This window comes from Varroa destructor, unplaced genomic scaffold, assembly GCF_002443255.2.
Source record: "Varroa destructor unplaced genomic scaffold, Vdes_3.0 BEIS01000006.1, whole genome shotgun sequence".
Taxonomy (NCBI): Eukaryota; Metazoa; Arthropoda; class Arachnida; order Mesostigmata; family Varroidae; genus Varroa; species Varroa destructor.
This window is the reverse complement of record NW_019211459.1, coordinates 25,654,427-25,669,475: the sequence shown is the minus strand read 5'-3', so window position 1 is coordinate 25,669,475 and position 15,049 is coordinate 25,654,427. Positions and strand designations below refer to the sequence as shown.

The window sequence follows — 15,049 nt, the reverse complement described above, 5'->3', positions numbered from 1 at the left end:
AACAATACTGGTTAAACTACGTCTATCAGCCCGAGTTACAATATGTCAATATTGTGCTGCGCAACCAACGAAAGGTCGAAAAACAAGCCACCTGAACTGCGCAATCTATCTGCCCTATGATGCTTCAAGGACACTTTATTAAATCAGACCGATAAAAGCATTACAAAAATATAACGGGTCAGATGACGCAGGGTGACTGGGGTAAACTATAGTATAAGATAAACTGGGTGTGAAATGAATTAATCAAATAAGGTAAATCTATAATTCACGAAATGATTGACAAAAAAATCTATCTGCCATACACCTTCAAACCAAGTGGAACGAATGCAATAAAACTTTAAGCGGTACCTGCCTAACGTTGTTTACGATAGACCTCTTTGAGGGTCTTAAAGTCGCCCGACTTACCTCATACTCTTTGTGCAAACAATCGATCGCCTCCCATCCTCATGCCCACCTTGACCTGCCAAACTCTGCAACGGAAGTAGGTTCGTTGTTTATGAATTGCGCCCTAAACTCATTGCCACGCGAAGAGTTCGCGGGCACATCTTCGAGCTACTGGAAAGTATTTACTCTCTTCCACTACGTCAATATTTCTCTAGGTCGTTGTTTCGTCATGACCATTTTTAAGGTTCAGGGCGAATACTTGATGACTCCATTTCGCTCGATGAACCTCTTTTCAACTACGATCAGCTGGACGTTGCCTTAAATAGCATCTGGACCTCCAACCAAGTCAACGTACTTTTTACTAATAAGCAGGACAGTCAAAAAAGATTGCTACACGAACTTTACGTTTTACAATGACCTACGGCAGGCACCTCTGCAACGAGCATTGATGCACATATTAGATCTAGGAATGGTGCAACCCAGTTTTATGCATGTGCTATGTTTAGAAACGCGTCTTCAACCACCGTAGAAGGCCCCACTGCACCCTCTCATCATTATTCTCGATGCGCAAACCCAAAACGTTCGTACCTCACATTGGGCTCAGAAATTCGCGCGTTCTTTTATACAAAACTATATTGCGAATCATCGACAAAAATGTCTACTTTTAAAAATTCACAACCTAATATATAAAATAATCCAATACATTATTATACTTAAATTTTTTTTATATGTTACCTTACATTATATTTGCAATCAATTTTGAAAACAAAAGTGTAGGCTAACTTCCATAATCAGAACCAAAATTTCGATATATAATTCGACGTTTAAGTTTTCGACTGGTGTTGTCGTTAAACGTTGTGGCAGGCATGCCTGATGAAAGGCATCTTAGAAGCCTTGTACAGTTCGGTGCAACTCCTTTCGCGGCCACACGTGTCCAAAATTAAAAAGAATATAAAATTTTTTTATGATTACCTTCAGTCTATTTTCCTCAGGGATAGGGTATCCTAGTTCGTTAACTATTTTAATAAACTACGGCCGCGCTTTTCTAGTACGAATATAGGCAGTTTGTTCTGTTGCCAATTCACATGTGTAAATTAAAATTAAAAGTATGTTAAAATTTTAACATACTTTTAATTTTAAATTAAAATCGTAGTATGTTCAAATGAGGCGCCCATTTGTCATGTATCCTTGTTTAGACCAATCTGCTAGACTTTTCTAAAATTTGGAACTTTCGCGAGTGATACTGTATACAAGTGTGAGCCACAAAATAAACTGTAACTCTTGATAAACGAAAAATTGTTTCTGTAAGATGTTATGTTTACAAATGTCTTAATGCAGGATACAAGGTAGCCTAGAAACGCGCTGTATGATATATTCGCTTTTTATCAAATATCCTTTTTTGCAACACCTTACTGGGTTGATAAGACGAACTCGTTGATTTTAATTTACCAGACGGCACGTGACATCTTTGGGATTATGAGATATGCGCTTAAACCATTTCCTAATGAAATTAATTTTACTTATTCAGCAAGATCTAAGGCATAAAAGGTCAGGTTTATGGTAACACAGAAAAAATATAAACCTTTGAGAAGCACTTTCTCACAAATGTTGTTCGACTTGAGTATGTTCAGCGTGTAACGCCGACGTTGTGACTCGAAAAAATCATACGCGCTTTAGATTTTTGGAGATTTGCCATCATTTGTTATTGTTTTCGCTTAGTTGTAAGTTAGGGGGGGGTTTGCCTCGTTTAACTTTTGTTTGGAATAGACCAAGGTCGCTGGTTATGTCCCATTAACGGTATATATCATGCATACTGTGCGAATAGTTTTTATTCTTAAAAAATTTAGAATAATGAAGAATCTTTTGCAATAACGTCTAAAAAATACTCTTTATTGATGATTTTAATGTCTATCTAAGCAAGACAGGCTAATCATAAATTAAATAAACTGCAAAGTACATTTTTATACTGCGATACGCGCCATTGGCAGTCGTGAACCTTTTTTTTTAATATTACTGTGCTCACTTCGTGGGGTGTGCCTAATCATTTAATGGCCTGTGTTTTCATGTACGTAGTTTGTGTGATATAAAAAAAAATCAAATTTACGGAAAATATAAGAAGACGTAAATACTGAATAGTAAGTATCACACACCCCGACAAATTCTATAGAGGAATTTTAAGAGAGCCAAGAGTTAAGCATTTGAGACAATGGTCAACGGCAGTAATCGACGTGAAATTCCTTCTGGTTGAACCCTACATGAAGTTGCCGGTCAAGGTAAAATGAAAATTCTGTCATGTCACTGAAATTTAAAGATTTGCACATTTAAATCAAGTCTCCTCCAAGAATTAGCGTTAAGCCTCTCTGAGCAAAAGATAAAATCAATTCAAGCACCAAAGGCAAATCATTAATGGGAATGAACACAGCGGCCTCTGCTGTTACAGTCTGTCGCACGTACATAGGTTTACACGGTGCATTTTTGTCAGCAAAAACATGCAGCAAGAGATATTACCCAAAAACGCTTTTACCCAAGATCATGTTCGTTTGAATTGGTCGTCTTTGCGAGATACTGAGCTTATTATATCTGCGGTTTTCAATGAAACAACTAGTGTGATCAGGCTTGACGCTAACAGGCGATCTTTCGTAGTCCCTCGCACAGAGAAATAGATCATCGATCGTTACGGTTGCAAGCCGTGGCAAAGGTACCACTCTTCGAGTAAAAACTTAAGGTTAGTAACCACTTCGGATAGAAACTAGTACACAGAAAACAACTCCGGTGGCTTATACATATGTATAGCTGATATATGACCTATCGAAAGATCTAACCAGATCTTTACTGCAAGTCTGTCCCAGAGGTCTGCTCGTCTAGGAAAATACTCAAGCAGTAAGCACGTTTTCATGAGCTAACAACGGGAATAGACTGCAAGGAATACGGAATAAGCTAACGCCGTTATAAATCAGGGCACCTATAAACACGTAAAAAAATCTATTTTACCTTAACTATGTGGACTATAGTTACATGAAAAGATGACATGAACATCCGAATTCAGTAACAAACAAACGGCTGAATGAAGCAACGGGGACCATTTGATTCTCGTCGCAACAAAGTTCTGTTTTTGAAGTCTGCTGGTAATTTATAATAAGTAATGGCCATTTAGTGTTTCTATTGAAACACTAAATGGCCATTATAGCTGACTTTGAAATAACACAATCAAACGCGTATAAAGTTGATTGTAGTTATTTATTTCACTGCGGTTTACAAATGCAACAGTAAAACACTAGTCAAAATTTCACAAACGTTCGACACACATCTGATACTGTTCATTACAACTGAAACAAGCATGGCTAAAAGAATCTCTTTAAACATCTAAAATATTTGAGCTTCTATGACGACTACAATTGAGAAATTTGTTTGTACAATTATGAACAAATAACTTGTCCGATCGCAATAGTCGGTTACGTGCGAGCAACGGTTCCATGAGGCCATCATTTTTTTTCAATCAGCATTTAACTAATTCACTAACTTGACCTGTTGAGTTTTTTTAAGTAGCAAGGTAGCTAACAAGATATTCACCAATAAATGATTAAATATTATGCTGCAATAAGTAAAGACCCGCGAAGTAAATTAGCTTGCATTGGTTATGACATCACTTTTAATTGCACTATATATATATATATATATATATATATAGTTTCATAATCCATCTGCTTCCTCTCAACAATCAAATACATAGAAAAGCACTTAAAGCTCCACTCTACTTTCTTAAAAACATACTACATCTACACTCTGATGTAACTAGCAGACGTCTGCCATCGAAATGCGTGAACGGAGCTAGGAAGACTTTGAACAGCACAAGAATAACATCTGTTAAATGTTTGTCCGATGATTGGTGCCGATTCTTCTAAGCTATATGCACTTTAGTATGTTCTTGATAGAATATATTAGTCCACAAATATACATTTTTCAATCAACCCGTCTACCTACAGATGTAAGCGATGTTTCGACGCGGAAAATGTGATATTTCACACTTTTTCGGCCCGCCCTGTCTAAGGGCTTAAGATTATAATCGTGCGTTTCGCAGAACGAGCATCACGGATGCTTGGTCCAGTCTGTTTGGAGTTCGATGAGGCGCGTTCATGAAGTTGTGGTGGCGACGGTGTAGGTGGTGAGATTACAACACGCGGTATCCTTCGAGGTAATGGTGACACCTCACGTGAGGGGGTATCGCTTCGCCACAGAAGGTCGTTGCTGCGAGAAATTGGCCAGCGTTTTCCCACTCTAAATCTATAAGCGATAAAGAAATCCCAATACCAGAGAGAGGGACTACGAATCAAGAGTGCTAAAAAAAAATGGCTAAATAATAGTTGGATCAGAGATGCAGTTTCTTATCGCGGTAACGTGGTAAAAGAACAAGTATACAAAGGACAACACTTACAAAGTGAAGACCTTGCTCAAAAGAGGTGGAAAAAAAAATAGAAAGGTTATAATTTCCTTCATTTATGGTTTCGGCTTTCGTTGTCGCCTGATTTTTTTACACATGATGAAGGACGAATTTCAAAGTGCATGCAAAGGCGGTAGGCACTGATACAGGCCTTTGTTCTCTAAGTGAAGCTTCAAAGACAGTATTTCTGCATGCAAAAAAATAATGTTACCAAAAGTGTGAAACCATCGGTTTTTATATAAGTATACCTAAGATTCTATTATGGTGCTATGAACGAGTGCAATTTATCGCTTCGAATAAAATGATAGGATATTTTTCACTAATTCCACAGATCGATTCTCTAGACCGTCCACTGAGTGGACAGAATTTTGTGTAACTGTATTTCAATAGATAACATGCGGTCTATGAAGTTGTATGCAATCAGTTCGTGTTCGACGGACGTCCTCCGCCTTGGGTTGATACATCTCTTATTGTTCTCATAAAAACGCAATGGGTAACGTATTAACCCGCCAAGCATAGGAATGTGTGCTGGTCTAAGTTCGAATCCGGGCGTAAACACATTCTTAGCGACTTAATTACCGCACGTAAAACTCAAAGAAGCTTTTTTTGGTATTACCTCCGCCATCGATCGGGGCAAAAAATGAATCGTGTGTTTACAAAATTCTCCACCCTATCGTTCGGAAACCGACAGTATGGTACCTTCTAGATGGTACTGTGTTATGAAGAAGTCGATTTTGAAGTTCCAAGAATGTTGATGGTAGTCGAATAATGCGTGACAGGGTGAATCCAGTGCGTGTGTCGTACGCTTCCACTGCTACACCTATGTAATTGATACAGTTAGTTTCTTCAAGCTGTACACAACAGACACCTCCTGTGATATGCTTGACAGGTCTCAGAAAGTAGCATGTCCAGGAAACACAAATTACGTCCGTTTCTGTCTCTTTCTTCCTTTTCATTGAATTTTCGTTGTTTGTGACAATGCGAGCGAAAAAGTATGGAAAGTCTGTCTGGCCACTTAAAGTTCCATACTTCTCTTCCATAAAGTGCCACTGGTTTCTTTTAGTGAAACCTGCTACATTTCACTTCAAGTATTCGATCTACCCGTCGTTACCTGGTAAGATCTGTTCTCACCGAACAACATCTTTCAGATCCAGATTCTCTGTAGAAGATTCGCTGAACGACCTGTTATCGACAGCCCAAAAGCGGCACGAACTTCGGCGAACTTAAGTTCGAACTTAAGAAAAAAGAAAATCGGGCAATTGAGCCCATGAGAAGATCGAACTTAATGATTCCGTTTGAATGCCCCGTGTGTTTTTCTACCAGCAAATTGATTCGTTTCTGGTTCAGGCCAATCACCAGGGAAACATGAATCACAATGAGCAATAGTCCTTTTTTTTGCGCAGCTCTAACATCGGTGAAAAGTTGTCAATAACGACAGAATTTAAAGAAGCAAAAAACCTGTTGTTGTGTCTTCACATAAGCACATTTATCGATACTCAAGGTAGATTGGAAGACCCTTTATCGCAACGAGCATGAGTTTATCCGTTAATCTTCGTAATAGAAGAAGTCGAGTTCTTTCTAGCTTTGAGACACGTGGTAGATTAGGCGCGAAACCTGGCACGGAGACACTTCGTTTGGTGCTGGGAACCAGTCGTCTGAACGGTAGTAAAGACCGTCAAACTCAAAGGACTTATATCGGGAAAAAGACGAACTGATAATGGCGAAGGCCGAACGTCCATGTTCGAATTATGAACTGAGACTAGCTACTGTCCAACACCTTGACGAAGGACGAGCCCCCGTTAGCATAACGTAACTAATAGTCCTAGGTCGACAATCTACGTTGTAGCCAGCCTCCGAAAGATCCGATCAACATTTTTATGGGCAAAAGCAGACAAACGACGATATTAATTTGATCGATAAGATGCAAGACTCATCAAAGTGACGTAAAAACTCTAACTTTCATTCTTGTAGACATTAAACTGAGTTTTTATTTTTGAAAGGAGAACACCATTGCCAATTGAGTCGTCAACCTAAGCCCAATGGTTAGTTCTTTTTTTGGACTTAAGTCTCTTTTCCAACTTTTGTCGGCTTAATTAGCCTGCGATTTGCACGAATATTTTTTTTTTTTTATGTATTTGGATGTTTAACGGAGGCTTCAAAAAGCCTATGCGTGCCCATGTAACCTTACTTAGGGTTTATACTAAAAGCTATTCACGGATTTAGAAAAAATGAATCTTGGAAATTTTTGGTGTGATGAATCAAAAGTTATTATGTCGTATTCTGTGTAGAGATCTTTGCCTCATCATATGTTATTTTCTTCTTCCCTTTATTAATTTCAATTAACGAATATTGATTTTCCAGAAATTATACTTAAAAAAAAAATGGAGCACTCACAAAGGTAATAAAAGCACCTTTCCTAATGAGTTTTCCTTACAATTTTAATCATATTTTTATAATTTTATAAGCATTTCTATAATCAAAACGAATAAGCATTTTTTGTAGCTAGGATTTGCAGGGTTTGTTATAAAGGTAAAAACGTACTACTGACAGGTCAATACCTTTACTTTAAATATAAGGCGGGGGTGCGCAGCTATTTAAGCCAAAACAGAGCAGAAAAATATCAGTTCTATAGGTGGAACATACAGTTTGCTGTGGCACAGTGAACGAGCTGGTGTTCGTGCATAACGAACTAAAAAATGTCTAAAAAATGGTCCTAGCAAACGAGGTTTCGAAAATGCTACACCTGAACAGTAACGGCAAGGATTAATGGCGTTTACGTTAAGTGACTAAATACTTGAATTGTAATTCGCACTCAAATGAAACGTACGACTAATAGATATTACATTATGCTATTGATTCCATTTTCTTATCAACTTAAAGTTGGGGTTGTTTTTCTTTGGTCTGTGTTCAACTATAAGATGGTTAGAGACGTATTTAATGGTAGGAACTCATCCTCTTATTTCCAACGGTAGTGCCTTCAATTATTGAGTAATTAGTTCTTTTTGAAAACAGCTGGAGTTCATTGGTAAAGAAGCAATGCCTGAACGAGATAATGGGGGATATGGCAGTAAAGTAAAAAGATCAGCACTTGCAGTGCACAGCCTACGTTAGCTTCAAAACTAAAATTTTTCAGTGCCTATACATATATATATTTTCAGACCGCGAACAGCAAAAAGCGTGACGTCTGTAACATCGGGATCTAACATTATTTGATAAGCAAGCATTGAGGACACTCGGCAAAATGACGAGGAATGAAAAAGAAACATTCTCTAGACGACCTTTTTTTTGTGCTCTGCTCGATGTATACTTCATGCATTTGGAAAAGACATTCGGGTTTTCCATTCCGCGTAACTGAAACTTCAACGAAGAATGACGATGCTCCTCATTAGTACTACTATTAGAACAACTGATTATTGCAACGTCCCGTTTCCGCGTACATGCATACCTTTCAGGTGACTAAAAGTCCTCTTAGAACTTAAACCTGCTATTGTAGCACAATAGTAAAATATAGAACTATTCACTTAGTGAGATTTTATCCTACATTTTCTACTCTATTATACAGAAAAATCTAGTTTTACCTTCTTCGAAAAAAAAAAAAATAAAATAATCACAAGATACAAACAAATGTCTTATTATCAAAGTCTTATTTTTACCGCCTCTATTATTTCTGATCTTGATCATTTTCTGTGAATTCTAAATATACCGCTATTAAAAATCGTAGAGTTCGCACTAGAAGCTGGTAAACGTAAAACGTTAAACTTCTATACCTATACATATATATATATATATTATAGTAGAGAAACAATGGAAAGGGCAAACAAAATGCGCATTCATAGTAGGCGTCTAATCTAACGATCGAGTAAATAAAAACATCTTTCTTTTAATAGTAAAGTTATTCTGTTGAGATGCACAAAGGCGACAAGCGAGACCTTGCACACGATAGTCATGAAACTACATTGTCAACAAACACGCAAGATAACACATACAGTGTTCTTACTGATAATAATGATAAGCTTAATTATATAATGTACAAATAAGCGAACCTTTGCTGTCTCACCTTGTTGCCAGCCTTCTGCCTATAGGAACATTTGACGATACCGACTGTAGTGATCAGGACAAGAGCCAGTAGGCCTGCCACTATGCCGAAGCGCGTGCCGCGCGGAAAAGATCTGTATTTCTGGGACCAACAAAGAGACACAAAGGAAAATTATTAAATGGCAATAAACGCACGGAGCGGATTGTGTGGTTAAACGATACCATAAATGGCTTAAGAAAATTATAGGCAAGTAGAAGTGTTGGAGAAAATCTTCCCCAGGGTGTCACTAACAACATACTTTTGTTTAAACGATAAGAAAATTACAAGGAGCAAGTGTGTCTCGACAGCTTGAAAAAGTTACTTGGCATATATATATATATACATATATATATATGCGGCTTGCTATACGGTTGAGTAGTTAAGCGTCTATTTCGATGACGTACCTCTAATCCATTAGTCAAACGCTCTTTGACAGCACACTGGACAGAGTCTACGTTTCTTGCTAAAAAATCGAGCACACGCTCACACTGCGGCGCCGGTGCCCATAAAGAACTCGAGGCATTACAGTGAATCAAGGTATTTCCCTTTACGGACACACAGAAAGGGAAAAAATGTAGTAGGTTCATTGTAACCGCCATCGCAGTTGGTGCTTTCATACTGTATAATTGAATTTAATCTGATACATATATTGCTACCGATAATATCTGCCCATAAGTCAAGAAAGGCGATTTTTGATTTTGGCCTATCTAACAGCTAACTGCATGCGTCTATACGATGTAAAGCGGAAACCGCTTGATGTTATGGGGGAAGAGCTATCTAGTAATATGATGTAATCTGGTACATTATGGGGTTGTATTTACATACGAACTTTCTAAAAACTTCGAATTTTATTAGTTTGGATAATTTATCATGTATAACTGAACTTCCACTTAAGAAGTTTTTAAGCGCTAAAGCATACGCAAAATACAATGCTTTGGTCAATATGTGAGTCGTTCGAGAACATTCAATGTAACGTATAATCAGTAAGATTACCTGACAGATGTAAAGAGCATAAACGTGGGACGAACTTAAGATTAGGGGACAAAATTCGCTATATAATAAAAAAAAATAACCACCTCAAAGTTTTCTGGTTATATCTAAATAAATTTACACTGCTTAGACTTTACCGTTTAATTCAACTAATATAGATAAAGCGGATCGAGCACGTTTGATAGGAATCCGTTGCTTGTCATGAACGCTCACCTTTAGAAGTCGACCAGATATGCATGTGTATTTAACAGAATCTGGGGGACGCATATGAACGCTGGATCCCTCCACAAAAGGAGGCGGCCCACACGGGAAAGGTTTACAGCGAAGGCTTCCTGAAAACAGGCAACAATGTGACCTATGAGAATATATAGCTATTCAATTGAATAAAAAGCGCATTTTTGCTGCTGTCGGGTTTGAGTTGATGCGGAGAGATTGAACATACAAAGCCCTCTCGACAAGTATGACTCGGTGGGGTATTCTTTCTGAGCACGTATATAGCGGTTCTGATTAGGGTAGTGATTATGCGGATGACTATAAAAATGAACACCTTGTCAGATTTATCGACTGTCATTTACGCAGGCAAACTGACTGTGCATTTATCACCAGTGTATTTAGAGTGGAGAATATCATATTGTACTGAAGAAACGAGAGGTGTTACCTGAAAGTGTTCCGTTTTTTTGGCATACAAGACGGTCGTCTGGTGATGAAAAAAACCCGTCTTCACACCTTATGTCGCTCAGGGACTGACCTACTTTGAGTTTATCTGCAAAAAGGCAGCCATTCAACGACAGTGAGAAGTGGACATGCCTATGGCTAGAAGAGGTAACACGCTGAGCTAATAGCCTATCATTGGTTATCCTAACAGGACAATGTAACCTTTCTATTTGTCTTCTATTCTATACTACCTTTAATTATCTGAGGAATTTGACAAAGTCAATAGGAATTTCTATGATATACAGCCAACATATTATCGGCATTAAATGGGCAGATCGTCTTCAGAAAAATATGTCGTAATGAGTGTTAACGGTTTGCCAACATATTGGTAAAATTTTACGTAATTGGTAAAATCTAAGTTGTTGTAGACCACTCGTATAATGCCATCATATAACTCAATCAGTAATGATCCTTGTCACAACCTTATCGTGATCATATATGCGTACAATTTTCGTTGTCACAGAAATTAATAAGACCGTATTCAATGAAGAACTGCTGACGAAAGCAAATATTATTAGAAGTACACGTAAAATATGTCAATTAGACGCTAAAATGTTAACTACCTGTTACAGAGAACTTTCCTTCGCCAGAACAGGAATCGATGAGAGTCACGAACTAGTGCCCAATACGTAAAGGAGATAGTGAGCTTATTTATCATAAGTTCGCTATCCCTAATTAAAATACAACTGAGTTCGAATGCTTTCTACATAGAGAATCCCTATTATCTTCTACAAGCCGATAGATAAACGCAATCGATGCTCACCAAAAAGCGCCCAGTCTCGAAGGGCTTTTGGTAAGGGTGCAGTACCGCAGCTAAGCGGCTCGAATTGGCAAACTACACGGAGACCTTGCGCACAGTTAGCCGGCTCGAATGTCCTTGTGGGTCCGGCGGCGAAACATCGACTGTCTACAGATTCTTCTTCACGGGCCAGCTCCATACTTGGCTATATATTAGAGAACAATTCAATTTGGTATAAGTCTATAGATTTCTACAATTTTCAACCTGGAGTTAATGTTACCTTCGAAACAGGCAACGTTCATATATATACATATATAACGGAAGGGATTGTTCGATGCTTTTGACATCAACTAACTCTATTATATAAGCGTTAGTCAAGCAAGAACCCCTTCCCAGCTTTTGAGTTCGAATAGAACAATGTCTGAGTGGTGAGAACATACATCCTGGCTGTCATCCCAAGTCCACACTCCTTGATTCGAGCTCGCATCTAACCAGAACGGATCCTGACCAAAAAGTTTCGCAGCTCTCCACGCAAGGAAGTGCAATCCGTGACGCTTCAAGCCACGACCAACAAGTCGACCTCCACGATCCTCGCAAATGTTCCGAGCCTCGTTTAAGGGAACGCGTCGTTCAGCCGTATGGAACTCAATACATTTGCCCTGAAACACCGCGCGCGGAATGATGCCCCGTTCAACACGTATGCCAATTGTTTCCCCTATACTTGCTGTACAGATTTCCTATGTTGTCTTATGTGAAAACTAGTAGCAAATTACTTTCTAATCTGTAACTTACTTCAGGTGATTGCTATGTTGAACACTTAAACTGTATGCTACTAAGTTGTGAATCCAATCGTAGTTAGTTATATTACATAATAAGCGTGTTAGATAAAATTGATTTTTTGAGTCTTCGAATATTCACGGAAGGTTAGTTTCCGTCAAAAAGATTCTAAGTAAGCTATCAACGATATAGAAAGCTAGGGTATTACAAAATTTTCCGTGTAACATATGAAGCTGCCAAGACGAATTAAAATACTTTAAAAAATCGTGAGCTTTTCATATGGTTGGTTGGTCGGCAAGCAAACCGCTCTCCTGCGTAGATCATGGAACAGACTACATAATGATCGTATAATTTTGTCTGCATTATTATACATACGTTTTAGAAAGCTGTGCGGTTTAGTGAGTTTTTTTTTAAGTATATGAACCATTACCACGAGGTAATAACAGACAGCAGCATAAGGATGCCAACAATAATAATAATGGTGATGACTGACATGAAATAATTCGACGACAGTATTGTTTACATCGCCTTTTTCGCCAGTGAGATTTGGGCAAGCATCTTCTGGCGCCACACCAGACTCAGAATGAACCTCTACCGTGCATAATGAAAGCGGAGTACGTTCAACGCTTCGAAGGTGGATCGAAACGTATCTGAAACAGCGCAGCAACGATTAGACATTACTAACAGATGTAAAAACTTTCCTAGGGTGCTTTTTCTTAGAAAAGTTCTTTAGTGCGGTCTTTTTAACGGTGCGTTCGCTAGGCACAGGCAAACCAACTTCTATGCAGGACGAATGTCCTCCGCAATCGAAAAATCGAATAGTGTCATAACTTTTAGCGTACAAAACAAACAAGAGAGAGCAAAAAGTACAACCTGTTAAACGACTATTAAAAACATTTGCGACTTTTCTCAGATTGAAAAAAAAATGACAACTTCGTGCTTTCGAGTTAGCATACATAATTTTACCTAGTCTGCATGCTATCGTATTACGATAGAAGTCGAAGAAATGGAATTCAGGGATAGATTACCTTCCTCTGGTAGATGGTTCGTTGCATTTGATGTAGTGTGGTACTTTTGTCTCGAAGTCTTTGGTATCACTCCAGCAAATTTGATTCAGCGCCGGTGGATGGCTATTTCCGACGCGAACCTTTAATAGTGTTATCAGATGTGAGCGATGTGTTGTTTACAGCCTATCATATCACTTATTTTATCGCTGTTTCTTTGAACTAAAAATAGTAAAAGGATATCGACTCGCCGAACTTCCCATGCCCTATATAATAATATATCATAATATAATATACAGAGCAAGGAGGTTGACGCTATTGTTACAAGGCCTAGCGTATTTACATAGGCAATAAAGTAATCCACCGTAAGTAAACATACTGTTACTGACAACATCATTTAATTATTATACTATTGCTATCTGGGCTATATGCAAAAAATCTTGTATGGAAAAAAAAACACGTTTCATTAAACAATGTACTCAGTGCTTCTATTATTAGGCTCATATGCATTGAAATCCCTCGTTTACCTCTAGCTGAGCCTCCTTCAACGAAGTCCCGAAGACGATCTTCAACGTGCTCACGGTCATTTCTTCCAGCAATGCTACACTCCACAATCTCGGATGCCAAGTTGAATGGGTAAAGGAACAAGTTTCATCGTTACCATCGAGGGCAAGACCAGCAACTTGCACAGGCGATTCAGTCCTCTTCGGGTCAGCTGGTTTCAGAAAAGCTGGTTTATCCCTGGCAACATCGCGCACACAGTATGGGACTCCTCTAGCCCATGCGCCCCCAACACAACGCATACTTTTGGGTCCCAGCAACATATAGCCGTGATCGCAGCCAAACCTATCATTTGTACATGGTACATAGGAGTATATCATGTTGAGTACGCCCGTCACCAAGTTGTACTATTATTGGTCTAGGTAGTGGAATGATTGTATCTTGTAAAATTATGTAGTGATGAGTAGTATTTTATCACGTTTGCAATAAGATCAGCGTCTGAACTTGTGACTAATGAAGCAGGCGGGGTCAGACATTTGAGAGATAACTGAACATAGGAACCTGAATAGATGGCAAAGCTTTCTGAGGAAACATTCGCAGATGTTCTGCTGTTTTTTTGCTAAAAAAAGATTGCGTCGTCCGCAACAGTCCGCAGCATATGTGATGCATGCGTCCTAAGTGTTTGATGGTAAGAGATGCTCTATGAAATCAGTTTAGGAACGAATTCAGGACGGTTCTGAGTCGTCCCCTTGAATGCTGTAACATATCAAAACGAAAGGGCTATATATTTATACAATAACACTGCTAAAGTGTAATTAAGCCACGCGTCTAATTATTGCGCAGCCAATTTAACTTTGTTTACAGGATGACCTCGAACGGACATACTTGTTCCGATAGCACTTTTAGCTACCCTTCTAGTCATTAATATGCCCTATTCGCACACACGTAAACATGTTAGTGCTCACTCAATGGTGGAGTTGTCCGGAAACCCATTTTGATGGCGCACTATCCTTCCGTGACGTGGACTTCCCGGAAACGTGCAACGAAGGCTAACTGGGGTTAAATAAGTCTTCAGGCTTGTCTCGACCAGAATTTTTTGTGTGGTCACCTCCTTACCACAAACCAAATCACAAGAAATGAACCCCACAAGCCATGCTAACAAGTACGCAAATCGCATCGTTCCAATGTGAGACTACTCGAATCTATCGGGGTCCGAATCCTATAACTCGCTTGACACTAGCCGTTTAATACACGCAGCACAATGAGCCAATGACATACAGCATTCTAGACTCTCTAGATCCTGGTAATGCAACCGACGCTTAGGAAGGCGCAACATGATGCCATGAGCAGCGGGACGTGTTTGCCCAGACAGGTTACTATGCAGATTGCTGCGCACGTGAATTGTCGCGCGGGTTACACTTGAAAGT

The 15,049-nt window shown here is 38.8% G+C and overlaps 1 protein-coding gene and 1 long non-coding RNA gene across 6 annotated transcripts; one reads left to right on the top strand and one right to left on the bottom strand.

The window, feature by feature from the left end:
- Nucleotides 1–3,602: 3,602 nt before the first annotated feature.
- Nucleotides 3,603–14,994, bottom strand: LOC111252917 (sushi, von Willebrand factor type A, EGF and pentraxin domain-containing protein 1-like). 5 transcript variants are annotated; one of them, XM_086993445.1, is made up of 12 exons: nt 14,588–14,993; nt 13,649–13,967; nt 13,146–13,264; nt 12,611–12,767; nt 11,781–11,999; nt 11,365–11,545; nt 10,546–10,650; nt 10,101–10,219; nt 9,302–9,442; nt 8,880–8,999; nt 8,101–8,179; nt 3,603–4,665 (listed from the first exon to the last, which is right to left on the bottom strand). In XM_086993445.1, exons 1-12 carry the CDS (start codon nt 14,797–14,799, stop codon nt 4,553–4,555), a joined length of 1,884 nt encoding a protein of 627 aa, XP_086849571.1. In that variant the 5' UTR covers nt 14,800–14,993; the 3' UTR covers nt 3,603–4,552. The 5 variants fall into 5 exon arrangements, with proteins under 5 accessions (XP_086849571.1, XP_086849570.1, XP_086849572.1 ...); XM_086993444.1 differs by lacking the exon at nt 8,101–8,179 and having other exon boundaries at nt 8,866–8,999; nt 14,588–14,992; XM_022811572.2 differs by lacking the exon at nt 8,101–8,179 and having other exon boundaries at nt 4,526–4,665; nt 14,588–14,990.
- On the top strand, nt 4,661–11,946 carry LOC111252920 (uncharacterized). Its single transcript, XR_015330527.1, has 4 exons — nt 4,661–6,864; nt 7,184–7,220; nt 7,981–10,709; nt 11,174–11,946. It is a non-coding gene; the product is annotated as an uncharacterized LOC111252920 (long non-coding RNA).
- Nucleotides 14,995–15,049: the final 55 nt, after the last annotated feature.

Bases quoted from the DNA above. Each gene is read 5' to 3' on its own strand.
- LOC111252917 (XM_086993444.1), bottom strand. From the start codon at position 14,799: ATGCGATTTGCGTACTTGTTAGCATGGCTTGTGGGGTTCATTTCTTGT. The intron at 13,265-13,648 runs GTAAACGAGGGA...ACACTATTAAAG, and splicing joins TGAAGGAGGCTCAGCTAGAG to GTTCGCGTCGGAAATAGCCA. The intron at 12,768-13,145 runs GTAATCTATCCC...GCGCTGTTTCAG, and splicing joins GAACCATCTACCAGAGGAAG to ATACGTTTCGATCCACCTTC.